The sequence below is a fragment of the Mirounga angustirostris genome, unplaced genomic scaffold (genome assembly GCF_029215605.1).
Source record: "Mirounga angustirostris isolate CCGP_5_RB_7025 unplaced genomic scaffold, mMirAng1.0.hap1 SCAF_1, whole genome shotgun sequence".
In the NCBI taxonomy this organism is placed as follows: Eukaryota; Metazoa; Chordata; class Mammalia; order Carnivora; family Phocidae; genus Mirounga; species Mirounga angustirostris.
In genome coordinates this window covers 192,404,642-192,419,163 of record NW_026991709.1, presented here as the reverse complement: position 1 = coordinate 192,419,163, position 14,522 = coordinate 192,404,642, and the positions used below count along the sequence as shown (strand labels likewise).

The 14,522-nt window shown below is 41.3% G+C and overlaps 1 protein-coding gene across 1 annotated transcript in view; it reads right to left on the bottom strand.

The window, feature by feature from the left end:
* The window catches only part of ERC2 (ELKS/RAB6-interacting/CAST family member 2), an 832,212-nt gene that overhangs the window by 220,903 nt on the left and 596,787 nt on the right, over positions 1-14,522 (bottom strand). Inside the window, exon 13 of the mRNA XM_064593283.1 lies at positions 3,146-3,306. Coding sequence (XP_064449353.1) covers positions 3,146-3,306 — 161 coding nt within the window. The remainder of the gene's footprint in view (positions 1-3,145; positions 3,307-14,522) is intronic.

Here is a 14,522-nt window from a genome sequence, read left to right as displayed (position 1 = left end):
ATTTTACAACGAATTTAACAGACACCACCTTTCATTTCAAAAGCCCCTTTTATGTTTCAAAGCACTTTCACATATGCTGATTTATATTCATTTCAGTTCAGTACTTTAAAAAAAAAATCCTGCCTGTACAACAATTCTATAAAGTAGGCAAGGTCGTTATTATCACCTCCATGTTACTGAAGATAAAACTGAGGTAACCAGGGAGTGATCTCCTTCATGTTATGGGTAAGTTAACATATCCCACCTCCTTTCTCTTGACTCATGGCCCCACCTCTCCATCCTCTAATACTGTACAGCCTCTCCCTTCCCACAGGGTTTGGAAATAGATAGACTTCACCTAAAGTTGCTTACATGATGCCTGCCAAGCTGAAAGAAAAACAATAGGGCACCTGGGCTGCTCAGTCAGTTAAGCGTCTGCCTTCAGCTCAAGTCATGATCCCAGGGTCCTGGGATTGAGCCCTACGTCAGTCTCCCTGCTCAGCAGGAGAGTCTGCTTCCCTCTGCCCCTACCCCTGTTCGAGCTCTCTCTCTCTCTCTCACTCTCAAATAAATAAAATCTTAAAAAAAAAAAAAAAAAGAAAACCAATAATCCTTGGCACAGAGTGATAGTAAACACTGACAGGGATATACCCGTCTGATTTTTTTCTACTAACTTATGTTGACTCAGTTAATGTCCAGTAACCATATGTAATTTCATCACATGTATAAATTTGTGTAACCATATGTCAGCTCGGCTTAAAAATCAAGATTGATCAAACCAATTGGTTGACTTGAACAGCCCAGGAGGCTCCTGAATCTAACTGGGGTTGTTGGTCAATATAATTGCCCTGTACCTGTGCCCACGTAGTCCTGGGAAGGAGCCCATAAGTGGCGCTTCTGGGCCAATTAAATGGTGAATAGGGTCCATATTGGGCTTAATGAAGCAGGGCTTTGTTACTTTTACCAAAGGAATTAACAGAAGAATTCTGTATTTATTTTGCAGTGGCAGAAGATTAAGCACTTGAGCAATAATGTGGCAATTCACCAAAAGAGGTCTTAGTTAGGTGCTATCTGAAATCATGAAATTAAGTGGGAAAACATACACACAGAAAAGGTTTATATGTTTAAGAAAAATAAATCCAAATTTCAGATAAATGATACTCTTCACAAAGTATACTAAACAAATGACATATTTTCATTGGCTGATAGCGTCATTTACACACATATATCATTTTCCATGGGCCAAGTCCTCCTGAGTGCCTCTCCTCTCAAATACTCCGCGAAAGTCATTATAGAAGGAAACAGAAGGGCCAGCGATCTTAAGGTCATTTCCCCTAAATCACACTGCCGCCAAGTGGAAGCAATAGGATTCCAACCTAGATCTGATGACTCCCAAACCAGTGTGCTTCACCATTACTTGCTCTTCCAAAACGCTGAAAGTATATGTCCTTTTTATAAACAGGAAGTAATGGAAGTTTCCCTACAAAGGCATAATAAATCACTCCAAGAGATAGAGTTAACTTGGGAATAGCTGGAGAACAATGAAAGAAACTAGGCTGAACATCACACATCACAACATACAAGGTGGCAGAAGTGGGACTGGTGAATGGAAAAGAATAAAGCTTGATGGAATCAATGTACTGCTATTGTTAATAAATTATTGATCAAGCTGGTAATGTCACAGATGTTTGAAATACTTTTCTTCTTAGCTACATAAAATCCAGTCTTCACATTCAATCTATTCACTCATTCAATAAGCAATTACTGGGCATTTACCATATGCTGGGCACTGTTCTAGGCAGTAAGATAACCACGGTGACTCAAACTGATGAAAGTTCCAGGCTTGGTGGAATTCACATAAGCTCCATGAGAAAATAAGACAGTAGAAAAGGGAGCGTGAGGTAGAAGATTTCAGTTTTAATGCTGGCCAATGGCCTTAAGCAAATTACTTGAAATCTCTCTGAATCTCAGTTCCCTCACTTCTAAACTGAGGATAATAATATCTGTTTTTATTATGTATTATTTTATTAGGAAAAATGCAAGTTTATGTATAAAAAAACTACTTATTCTTTGGTCTTGAAGAAACTGAGGTAGTTGACAAGTAATAAAAGTCTTATCCTCATTATTAAATCCTTCAAAATATTTCATTCCATATTTTCCATGATCTAAGCTTTCTGGGTTTAATGTTAACCATGTGTAAGACTTGTGGGGTCAGGATAAGGTCATGCTTCCATACCTAGCCACCAATTTCAAAGTCTATGTTACGGGCTTAAGATGCCATAATTATGTACGTTTCCCTTATTGTGGAAGGAAGTTAAATTATATCTTAGTGATTATCTTAACTTATGTTGAGAGATGCTGCTTCTTGCCTACTTCTTTAGGAATAGATCCATAGCCAAGTGATTGTTTCTAAAATCTTGAGTAATTTTCTTTCCTATGTTCTTCCATGGTGATATTTCATTGTAAGAATGAAATAAGAGCTAGGTGGAGATGGGTGTCACAGGCCCACAGGAAGGATCATTGCCCAGCATGAGGCCACACTTTATTGATTAAATCAAAGAAAGAGATTGGTTCCAGTCTCCCCCTACCCCTCACCTACCCTACCCTGGGGTGAGGGGGAGGAGGGGGCAGGGGGATTTCCAAGTCTGTTTTTATCAGACCAGCAAATCAGAGTCCTTGCTTTCTAAACAAAGAGGTGCCAACCTTGAGACTCTATGAAAGCCAACACAAGCAACGCATTGTACACATGTGAAAAGAATATAATTAGCAAAGTTATAGTCACAATTAGGAAATACCTCCTCAGAAAAGTTTCCACTTAACACTGAGCAGCACTCAAATTACTATTGTGCTTAATGAGGCCTCTGTCTCTTGGCCAGTTCAGACCTTTGAGACAAATCTAAGATTAACAGCGCCGTCCACAAAACACAGACGCACAAAATTTAATGATGGATTTTTTTTTTGAATAACAGATATGAAAAATGTGCAAATTGGGACATGGAAGCTATAATTAAAAAACATAAGAAGCATAGTCACGGAAATGAATAGTTAAGTGTTAGCTAAATTATTCTTTCTTCAAGCTCTTTCTTTGTCTTCTCTAGCCTTCCTCTCCCCATCCCTAAAGGAAAGTTAGAAAAGAGAAACCAGGAAAACAAAAATGGGTACTCACTTCATCTCCAGGATCTCCTCCAGCTGTTTTCTCCTTTCTATCCGGAGGTTGGCTAAATGCGCTTCTTTTTCAGCCAGAGACTGCTGCGTGGAGGCCAGGCGTGCCTTGGTGGCATCCAGTTCCTGTCGGGTCTTCTCCAATGCATTCATCAGTTCCTCTATCTGAAAGGCACGTGGAACGTGGTGTGTTATTTCTCCTTCATTCAAGCACCAGGCCTTCCTTGCTAGCCTGTATTCCGACAACAGACACAAAGGAATCATAGCCATCCTTGATCTGGGCACTGTATCTTAGAGTCCATTCTTTCTTTGTCACTGGTTGAAAGTAAATGTTTCAAACACAAGAAATGTCGAAATTTCTCCAGGGTCCTCATTCAATTGGATTGTCCAGTAACCTTTATGGAAACTTTTTAATATATTTATTACAAGTGGAAGGTAACAAGCTTGACCCAATTTCAACCTGTGTTTGGCAAAAATCTCAGATAGTGCTCATAGTAGGCAGAAGGCAACACTCAAAATGCATTTGCCCAGCACAATATACTTCTGTGTGTAGGCCCCAGAGTATTCTGACAGGAAGTTAATCTACGTGTTTCAGATTCATTCACGTTTTAACCTATCAAAGCGTTGTTTGGCAAAAGCGATTTGATGTCCAAGGGGCCTCAGGAGCCCCCTCTCACCTCACCTCCCTGCCTCACATTCAGGAAGCAAGGTTTGGCCAAAGGTAAACAGAATTTCAGCCACAAAAGGTTCAAGTTTGGTTTGCCCCTGAAGTTTGAGAGGGTTCTAAACTTGAAATAAATGACATGTAACTTTTATAGGGTGCTAATACACCATAGAAATAAGCTAGACTATCAAATATCCAGGATTTTTAGCCAGGTCCCAAAAAATTGGACCCAGGGAGCCCCAAGGCAAGGCCTTATCCTCCCCAAACCATTGGGGGCTTTTAAAAGCCAACACGCAACAAAGAGAGCTGGTGTTTATGGTTCTGTTCCAGACACTTCTGTGGAGCAAGCCAGTGAAATGTCATCCCTTGCACAGAGGCGGGCCGCATCCACCCTCCTGACTTAAAACCGTGGTTCCAGGAAGTTTCTAGATTCCAGCGTTGGTATTTGGGTTTCTAAGTCACCCCCCTTCCAGCTGAACTTGGCAGAATGGGATCATCCATCACTAAAGTCAACAGAACGCCCTTCCAAATGTGTCAATGACATGTTAGGTTCCAATTCATAAAGACTTTCTACACAATTTCTTCAGTTTTACATGGAATTTTTTCAGAATAAGCATTATAGTTCACATCCAAGGTAAATTACATGCTTTTAAGATTCAGAAAGCCCTCCATTTTTCCCTGATAAAAAGAGGAATTTGATGACCATATAATGTAAATCAAAGCCGAAACCAAAAACAGTTTAAAAAGCAAGGAATATGAGGGTTAACCAGGAAAGTCCCAGAACCACACCTGCCTAATTGTAGAACAGTTTTATTCTTTAACTTTAGAAATATACAAAATTTAAAAAGCAACTGTAATATTTATTTCTCATATAAATGTATAGAATATTATAAATATGACTAGCAGCCATTCCACAAAGCAATGCTTGGTGAGCCTGAAACAGATATTTTTCCTGCCCCCCCCCCCATTTTTGATAGCGGTGTAAAAAAAGATCAAAATTATGGTCATTCTAAGTGCCAACTCAGATTCAGTTTGCCCAACCCTCTATCAGATGGACTGTGTCCTCATGACCCCATTTCCTTTCATAAATCACTCTCTATTCAAAATGCACTATTGATCTCAGAGAAGAGGGAGACTATCCAGGATTCTCACCTGCTAAATCTCTCTCTCATTAAGTTGAAGCTGATCTGTCTGCAATCTACAGACACAGAGATACTCAACTGGGTTTCCCAGTGCTTAGTTCACCCGCTACTTTACTGTTGGGGCCAGCCCCAGCTAGTTTTATATTAACCCAACTCTAACAATTATACTTTAGAGTAATGACTTGCAGTCTTCCTTGGTCATTTCAGCAATAACCACATAGAGAAACCTGGGCACCTAAGAGATGCAGTCCAGAGTTTTTACTGATGGAGATGTCACTGGCTGCCAGCATCAGGAACTCCTAATATGAGGTGAGACTGCTATTCTCAACACATAGCAAGCAGAGTCTCCAATAGTTTTCCAGGCCAAGGACTACGATTCCTCCAAATTCACATATCCCAGGGCAGTGAGTATTGTACGTTGAGGACCACTGGGGTCACTGGCCTCAGATACACAGTTCTAGTCTTCACACAGCCACTGTTTCTCTTGGTGACTTTGTACAAATGATCACTTGATTCTTTGAGTCCTAGTTTCCTAGTGATGCCTATGATACCTCCTGTGTTAAACACCTAGAGTTCTGCAAACTATTTCCTTTGCTACCAAAGCAGGAGCGTTAAAAAGCAAGAAATGTTTTCCCTGTTGTGGTGGTCATTAGGGTGGTTCACAATATTCCAGTTCTCCTCCTTAGGGCACATGGTAGGGCCACATTTTGCCCCTCTATTTTAATAGGGTGAGGCTTTGGCCAATAAAATCATTGTCATTTCCAGGTAGAAGCATTTAAGTGCTAGTACTTAAGCCCGACCTTCCCTTTTCCTTGTGAACTGTGTTTCAGATGATGTCTCCTTCAGCCTGAGTCTCAGAGTGACCACAATGAAGCCCAAGGCCAACCCACATCACATAAGCAAGGTATAAACCTCTGTTGTTCTACACCATGAGATGATGGCTGTCTTTTACCCCAGCCTGGCCTGAGCTGTCTTGACTCGTAAGCTGTCACACTTCTTATCAAATGCCCTAAATCTGCCTCCATCTCCCCACCACCAGTCCCCTCTCATCAAGAAAGAAAATTGCTTTTCACTTTTGCTATCCCATGGAAACTCTACACTTGCAAGCCATTGGTACCTTCCTTCTTGCCGCATGTCTTTTTTTTTTTTTAATATTTTATTTATTTGAGAGAGAGAACATGAGCAGAGGGAGGGGTAGAGGGAGAGGTACAGGCAAACTCCCTGCTGAGCAGGGAGCCTGACCGGGGCCCAATCCTAGGACTCTGAGATCATGACCTGAACTGAAGGCAGATGCTTAACCGAGTGAGCCACCCAGGTGCCCCCCACATGTCTTTTCTTAATGTATAGTTTGCACAGCCAACTTCTTCCCCTCATTTGACATGACATTTTAGCTGGATATGTATATGTAGCTTGTGCCTTAAAAATCACCAGATTAGAATCTTAGCTCCATCACTTACTATGTGACTGACACAAGTTCCTACATCTCTTTCAGAGTCAGTTTCCTTACCAGGAAACAGGGGACTATACTGCTTATTCTATTCCATATTTGTGGGCATTAACTGAGATGATGTTGCATATACATTATTTATTCTTCTTCTAACTGATGTCAATAAAATGACTTTTCTTCTAATAATGAGAATAAAGTACACTCATCATATAAATTGTAAAAGATACAGATATAAAAATTTAAAATTTCTTTTTATTTACGATTAAATAATGACATTCTTTTTCATTAAGATCACCCAAAATCAGGGCACCTGGGTGGCTCAGTTGTTTAAGCCACTGCCTTCGGCTCAGGTCATGATCCTGGAGTCCTGGGATCGAGCCCCACGTCGGGCTCCCGCTCAGCAGGGAATCTGCTTCTCCCTCTGACTCTCCCCCCTCTCATGCTCTCTCTCTATCATTATCTCTCTCAATAAATAAATAAAAATCTCTAGAAAAAAATCACCCAAAATCCCACCACCTGGAAATAAACACTCTACACATTTTGTTGTAATTTCTCCTTCTCTCTCTCTCTCCCGCCATGTGCGTGTGCATGTGTGTGTGTTTGTAACTGGGATGCTACATACAATTTTCTAAATAATTTTCAATAAATGTATCATGAGAATTTTCCCCTTGTCATTAAATAGTCCCTTGTAAACACAGTTTAATGGGTGAGTGGGGTTGTATCCACCCACCATTTTCCTAAAACCAACTCTTCCCTTGAGTTATCTGAAGGTCTCTTTTAGATTGGAAAACTATTTCCCATGTTTCTTTTGTAAATTCTTCATCTTCCTGCAGACTATCGTTGGATCCTTCCTCTTATTACTTTGTCCTAGAATCATTTTCTTCATCCATGTGTATCTTTAGGAAGAAAATTGAGGTCTGTCTCCACAGCTCTCACCTATATACAGATACCTTTCAAACTTTATCTTTTACTCCCTTGACCTCTTTCACATATACCTAACCACCTGTTGATTACTTCCATTTGGATGTCCTAGTTATCACTTTAGATGCAAGATGACCAAAAGCCAACTCGTGATCCATGCACACCTGCCTAAACCAAATCCCTACCGCCCACTCCTTGCCCTCCCAACCTGCCGCTCCCTACACTCCCTAACACATCCACAGGTCCAATACTGTGACCTTTACTCAGTCTCATGTTTAAGACCTCAGAACCATATCTGTCCCTTTCCTCTCCTTCCTCTTTTCTTTTCCATTCATCATCAAGTGTTATAGCTCTATTTTAGAAACACTTCTCCGATCCATTATTCTTTTTTTACTATTATGTTATGTTAGTCACCATACATTACATCATTAGTTTTTGATGTAGTGTTCCATGATTCATTGTTTGCATATAACACACAGTGCTCCATTCAGTACATGCCCTCTTTAATACCCATCGCCAGGCTAACCCATCCCCCCACCCCCCTCCCCTCTAGAACCCTCAGTTTGTTTCTCAGAGTCCATAGTCTCTCACGTCATTCTTTTTTTTTTAAGATTTTATTTATTTATTTGAGAGACAGTGAGAGAGAGCACAAGCAAGGGCTGGGGGGTGAGGCAGAGGGAGAGGGATAAGCAGACTCCTCACTGAGCAGGGAGCCCCTCACAGGGCTCAACCCCAGCACCCTGGGATCATGACCTGAGCCAAAGGCCGACGCTTAACTGATTGAGCCACCCAGGCACCTCCATAATTCTTTTCTATCATTACATTTGATGCCTCAAGCTCAGGTCCCTTCCTCTCCCACATTTCTGATGGGGGTTGAAAATAATTGTGTGCGTGCATGTGTGTGTGTGTGTGTGTGTGTGTGTATTCCTAGCCTTTGCCTCTACCCCATACACTAAATAAGGACATAGCTTTGCCTGATCAGCTTCTCCCCATCATAGTGTATCTCTCAGCCAGGTCCATTCCTGGATTTTAGGACATGGAATTAGCCAATGGGTAGCAGAGTGAACTTGAGAAACCTAGTGCAAAGGTACAGGACTCTGAAGCACAGACTATGAGGATCTATGTAATAAAAGGTGGGAGAAAGAAGTCAGAAGGGAAAGAGGAAGAATGAGCCCTGAGACTGGGGACAGAGAGAGATTTCTTTTGTTTTAAGGGCAGAAGAAGAAAATTGTAAGAAGAGAAAAAGGGAAGGAGGAAAAAGTTGCTAGGGGCTATTTCTGGGGCCCCTTCAATGTTTTCCAAAGACACAAATTGAAGAATTAGACTACCCTTTTGATTTTTTTCAACTGCTTTGACTATGTGTGTTTGAAAGTGTCTTTAAACTGGGCCCTATGTGTCTAGGATTCAAAGATGTCCCACAGGACTCACTGTCATAACTTATCTCTACTGCCAAGACAATAGACCTAAACCACCAATATTTTGTCAAAAATATCACTGGCCTGGCTCCCACACCTCAAAGAGCTCCCAATTACCCATAGTAGTGGTTTTCTAAATGTGTTCCTTGAGCACCAGGGGTTCCAGGTTCCCAAGGGCATCTGGGGTCTGATAAATAGCTCAGTGGCATGGGAGGAGGAGTATGAATCAGCAGAGATCTTTTCCACCATCCCACACTCACAGGGAGTTGTTCTACTTCTGTTCTACATATAGAATTCTACTCAGGATTTTGAATTTTTAAAAAAAATTTAATGTATTTTAAAATGCTGAGAATGATTAAAAGCATGATTATGAAGCCAGGCTGTACTAATAATACCTGTTTTACCACGTATTCGTCATAGAACCTTGGGAAAGGGTCTGAATTTTCTCATCAGTAACAACAGTACTTCTCAGAAGAGTTACTGCAAGTATTAATGAAGCAATGAATGTACCGTTCTTAGTGCAAACACTGGCAAATGTGAAAACAGGAGAGGTAGCACAACACTGTGGTTACAAAACAGAATTCAGGAGCTAGCTTACCACTTACTACCTACGCCACTCTGAGTGAGTTACAAAAGTTCACTGAGCCTCAGGTTCCTCACGAGTGATGGAAGGGTAATAACAGAACTTAGCTCACAGGGTTTTTGTAAAGATTCAATGGATTAACATCTGTGATACCCTGAGAATAATGCCTAGTACTTTGTGCCATAGAGGTGTCAACTCTTATTAATACGGTGCCTGGTATTTAACCCATTTTATGTTTGCTTATTACTGAATTCAAATATTGCGCTTCCTGTCACCTATCCTCAACAGCATACACAGACACACATACACATGCACAGCCCTGGACTGCCCCACAGTGACTCCCTCCAGTTACCAAAGTCATCCCATCTTTAGGCTCTGTCACAGAGCCCTGGCTTCCTTCACAGACCTGACATTCCTTCCAGTGTCCATACTCAAAAAATAGCTGCAGGACGGCAGGAAGAGTACGGTGATTAAAAGTTGTAAAAGCACATACCTGGACCAAGTTTTGGTTTCACAGTAGGATCTCTATGACCTTAGGCCAATCTTAACTCAGTGCTTCCTAAACCTTGATGGACCTTAGAATCCTTCAGAAAGATATGAAGAATTCTGATGCCACGGTTCCATCTCCACCAATTAAATCAAAACGTTTGAGGGTGGGAGTCAGGTCTTTATATTTTATTAAAGATGCAGATGATTCCAAAGTGATTCCAAAGTGCAGCCTAGTCTAGGAACCCTGGATATTACTGATCTTTCTCTAAGCCTGCAAGTCCTCCCCTATAAAATGGGGAGGAGAGAGAAACTACTGCACAGCATTGGCAAAAGCATAAAGGGAAGTAATACACATAAAGCATCCAGCCCTTTCTGCTGGACACCCTGGAAGTGTCCATGACAGTTACCATTGTCCCTGGGAGGGGTTCCTAGCCACATTACCTCCATCCAACCCAAGTACCAAGGACCAGTTCTTACTGTCTACACTAGACTTTCTACCATTTAATTATATACCACCTCACATTTCTGCACACCTTTTCATGTGGATGCTTACTTAGACTTAGTTGCTACAACTGGATTGTAATCCCCTGGAGGGCAAAGACCACATCCTCATCCTCTTTGGAAACCCCTCCAGCCCCTGACACAACAACAGTGTCCATAGTCAAGAAGTACCTGCAGGATGGCAGGAAGGGAAAGGCAAAGGCGTGATTCTGAAACACCCTCCTTTGACTCACTTAGTGCCATGATGGATGAAGTGTGAGTCCGAACCTGATACTTTCCTACCCCATAAATCAGTGGTCCCCTTGCCATCCTCACCAAACACCCTTCAAGGTCTTGCTCCCTGTTTGCCTCAAGCACCTTCCCCTTGCTATGGAGATGAGGGGGCTCGGTTACTCAGCTCCTGAATGCAAGGGGGCCCTGCATTCACTGCCACCCCAGTAGCCACTAAGAGCACCCAGAAACTGTGAGGTTCAGGATGGCACAATAAAAATGTCCCAAGCTTTGATCTGCAGTACAAGCAAGCAGCTTTTAGTCCTGCTCTGCATTCCACATGCTCTGCCCTAGGACCTGGAAAATATGCACTCTCTCCTTTTCGCCACCTCAGAGGGCATCTCCTACGTGCCAGCCACTCTGCTGGACACTTGCAGCAGGCTCGTCCTCAGAAGCTTTTTGGTTTGGCAGACAAGCTTAAATCAAAAAACTATTTAATCACAATTGTGATTAAAAAAAAAAAAAAATCTAGGGATGCCTGGATGGCTCAAACAGTTAAGCTGCCGATTCTTGATTTTGGCTCAGATCATGATCTCAGGGTCCTGGGATCCAGCCTCACATCAGGTTCTGCACTCAGCAGAGTCTGCTTGAGGATTTCGCTCCCTCTCCCCACTCTCTGTCTGTCTCTCTCTTTCTCTCAAATAAAAAAAATAATAATAATCTTTTTTTTTTTTTAAGCTATTAAAGAAAAGTACTGAGTGATGAGCAAGAGTGAAACAAGACCCAGTCCTGCTCTAGGCCTCATGGTCCACCTCCCTAAATCAGTCAAGTGGAGTGGCTTATTGAAGAGGAAGGAAAAAATGAGTGCTGGTGGACCAGGCTGTGGGGCCTTGTGGTCCTGTGCATTAGGGAATTGCTACTTGGAGAATCACAATGATTATGAGTTAAAAACCATTTTTGAGAAGCCCAGCAGGAAATCAACATATTTGTCTTGATTTAACACAACATTTGCTTCTTTCAGAGGTATATCTATTGGTAATTTACCAGTCAATAATATTTCCTGGGGGAAAAAATTTAGAAAACCGTTTAATTCCTAAAATGCCACCTTCGAAGAAAACAGAATTCACAGCAACCTCAGAAGTCTTTTATAAGACTCAAGATGTTCCAATTTAAAATAATTTCCTAAAAGGTCCCTAACTATGTCAAAACTGAAATTCTGATACTATATCTGGAGAACTAAGATTACATTTTAAAATACATCAGTTTGTTTTTAAAAATCTAGAACATAATAATTAAAGGCTTCTTCAAGCTAGATGTCTATTAGGCCACACAAATTTAAAAAACAAATAATTGTGTGTCATTTCTGATTTTATTAGTCATTCCATGTGGCAGATCATAAAACCTGTCTTATGAAATGGCTAAATTACCAGGACTACTCAATTGCATTTGAATAATTCATAACTCTGTACACTTTAAGAATAATGAAGCTGTTAAATGAATTTCTAAAGAGTCTAATGCTTACACCCAGCCCTGGAGAAACTGTCAGAACTTTTAAAGTGAACAGTGGAGCCTTAAAACAATAAAATAAAAAACCTGTTTAAGACCTTAAATCATTAACATGTGTCGACTTAAACTTACACATACATTTGTGTTGTTTAACTAAATATTTGAAAACCAGCTTTTCTCTCAGTTATCTGCCAAGAGCCCCACTCCAGGTTCTGTGTGTCTCTTCCTGACACGTGGCAACGTACTGTGCTTTTCATGAGGCTTGCCTGGCAAGAACTGATCTTCAAATATTTTGATAAAACAATTTTTTTTTCTTAAATCATATGTCAGAATTGAGTTAGTGTCTATTTTGTGTTAATGATTTGGAATTTTTAAACAGTTTTTTAAACCATGTTTTAAAAATACATGGGCCCCTCTGCCTTAGCCTTCACCATCCATCCTGGTTTTCTGTCTTCACTCATCCTGAGTACAAGAGGATGGTAGTTTTCAGTTTGCACCAGAACACAGAGCCAATGAAATCCCCATATCCCAGGTTATAGCCAAACCGGAATGTGAATTGGTCCTGTGGGAATGGCTGGGACCTGGCCCAGGTCTGCTCTGGGCACAGAGAAGGTCACCCAGAGATCAGAGGGCGAAGATAAATGCTGAAACCCTCCCTCCTCAGCAGCAAGAACTTCTCAGACAGTGATGCTTGTGGCGGAGAATCTGTTAAAACGAGGGCTACTAATCTTATTTTTCCAATTACTCTTATCTGACATCTCTATCTCCATGCCTTCCTACCTCCCCACTGCTGCCCTAGACTGACACCTTTTGGAAAAGGTTGAAACTGAAAATGCCCAGACTGCTTTCTGCCTGGACCTGACCACCCTCAAGATTGTGTTTGGGATTTTGTTCCCTCCTCGCTAAAGTTTAAGCATTGAGGAGATTTGCTTAAATATGTCACCTTGGATCCTTCAGCAGCAAACAAATACCCACATCAAGTGAGTGTGTTTGGGCTCAAGCTCTTTGATTTTGACTACATTTTAAATTCCCCCTTTTCCCTCTCTTCTTCCCAGGCTCATTAACAAAACTTCAGACCACAATAGAAGATGGATAGAGAAGAAATGTGTAAAATACATACATCTGACTTAGATTCTGTTAAATCAAATAGTATTGGAATACAAATGAATAGAAGTTTCCCCACAATGCCCTGAGCACTCTTCATTCCAGATCAGAGTGGGCTCAGTGGAACCTCCTTGACAAAAAGGCTGTGTAGATGAGTTTCTGTGTATGTTTGGTCTAGGTATTTCTTGAACAATTGGGAAGCGTTCTTTACTTCACCTGTGCACAGTTCCACAACATGGCAAAGAGCTAGTCTTTTCCCTAACAGTCTGGGACATTCTTGGAAACAGTGTAGCTAGTGGTTAAGATTATGGACCCTGAACCCAGAAGGCTTAGTTCCCAATCAGATCCAGCCATGTTTGGGCTATGTGACTCTGTAAAAGATTCTTGACCTCTCTTTACATCAGTTCGCTTCTCTGTAAACTCTGGATAATAACTGCAGTTCCTGGGCTGCTTGTGAGGAATCCCTGAAGGTGAGTAGTTACACACTGGCACATAGCAAACACACAGTAACCTGTAATCATTACCAACAGTGATGTTAGTTTAAACACTGCTGCTTAGCTTTCAGCCTAGTAGAGGATGAGTAAGCAAGACAAAGTTACAATTTCCATTTTCTTACATTTTCAGAGAGACACAATATTTTTCATTTTCAATGGAAAGGTGAAATATTTTACTACAGAATCTATAATAAACCAAGTAAATCTCTCTCAAAATACGTGTTGTTTCATATTTTAGTCTAACTTATCTGAATTCCAAATACAACCATGAAGGAACTTGTGAAGACATTAGAGCAGTTATTATCCAATAGAACTTCCTATGATGATGGCAAGGTTCTAACTTGCACTATCCAATACACATGTCCCTAACTACGTGCAGCTACAAAGCACTGGAAATGTTATTGATGCAACTGAAGAACTGAATTTTTAATGTAGTTTAATCTTAATTAAAATTAAAATGTAGGGCGCCTCGGTGGCGCTCAGTTGGCTAAGCGTCTGCCTTCAGCTCAGGTCATGATCCCAGCGTCCTGGGATCGAGCCCCACATTGGGCTCCCTGCTCAGCGGGGAGTCTGCTTCTCCCTCTACCTGCTGCTCCCCCTGCTTGTGCTCTCTCTCTCTCTCTCTCAAACAAATAAAATTTAAAAAATTAAAATGTAAATAGCCAATTCTAGGGGCGACTGTACTAGAAAGAGCCAGAGCATCTAAGTTTTACAACTTTATTGTCCAATGGTGTTTAGAAATTATTTCAACCTTTGAGGCAACTGGGTGATACAGTCAGTTAAGTGCCTGACTCCTGGTTTTGGCTCAGGTGGTGATCTCAGGATTGTGAGATCGAGCCCCGTGCAGGCTCCATGCTCAGTCTGCTTAGGACTCTTTCCCCTCTCCTTCTACTCCTCTCCCCCCT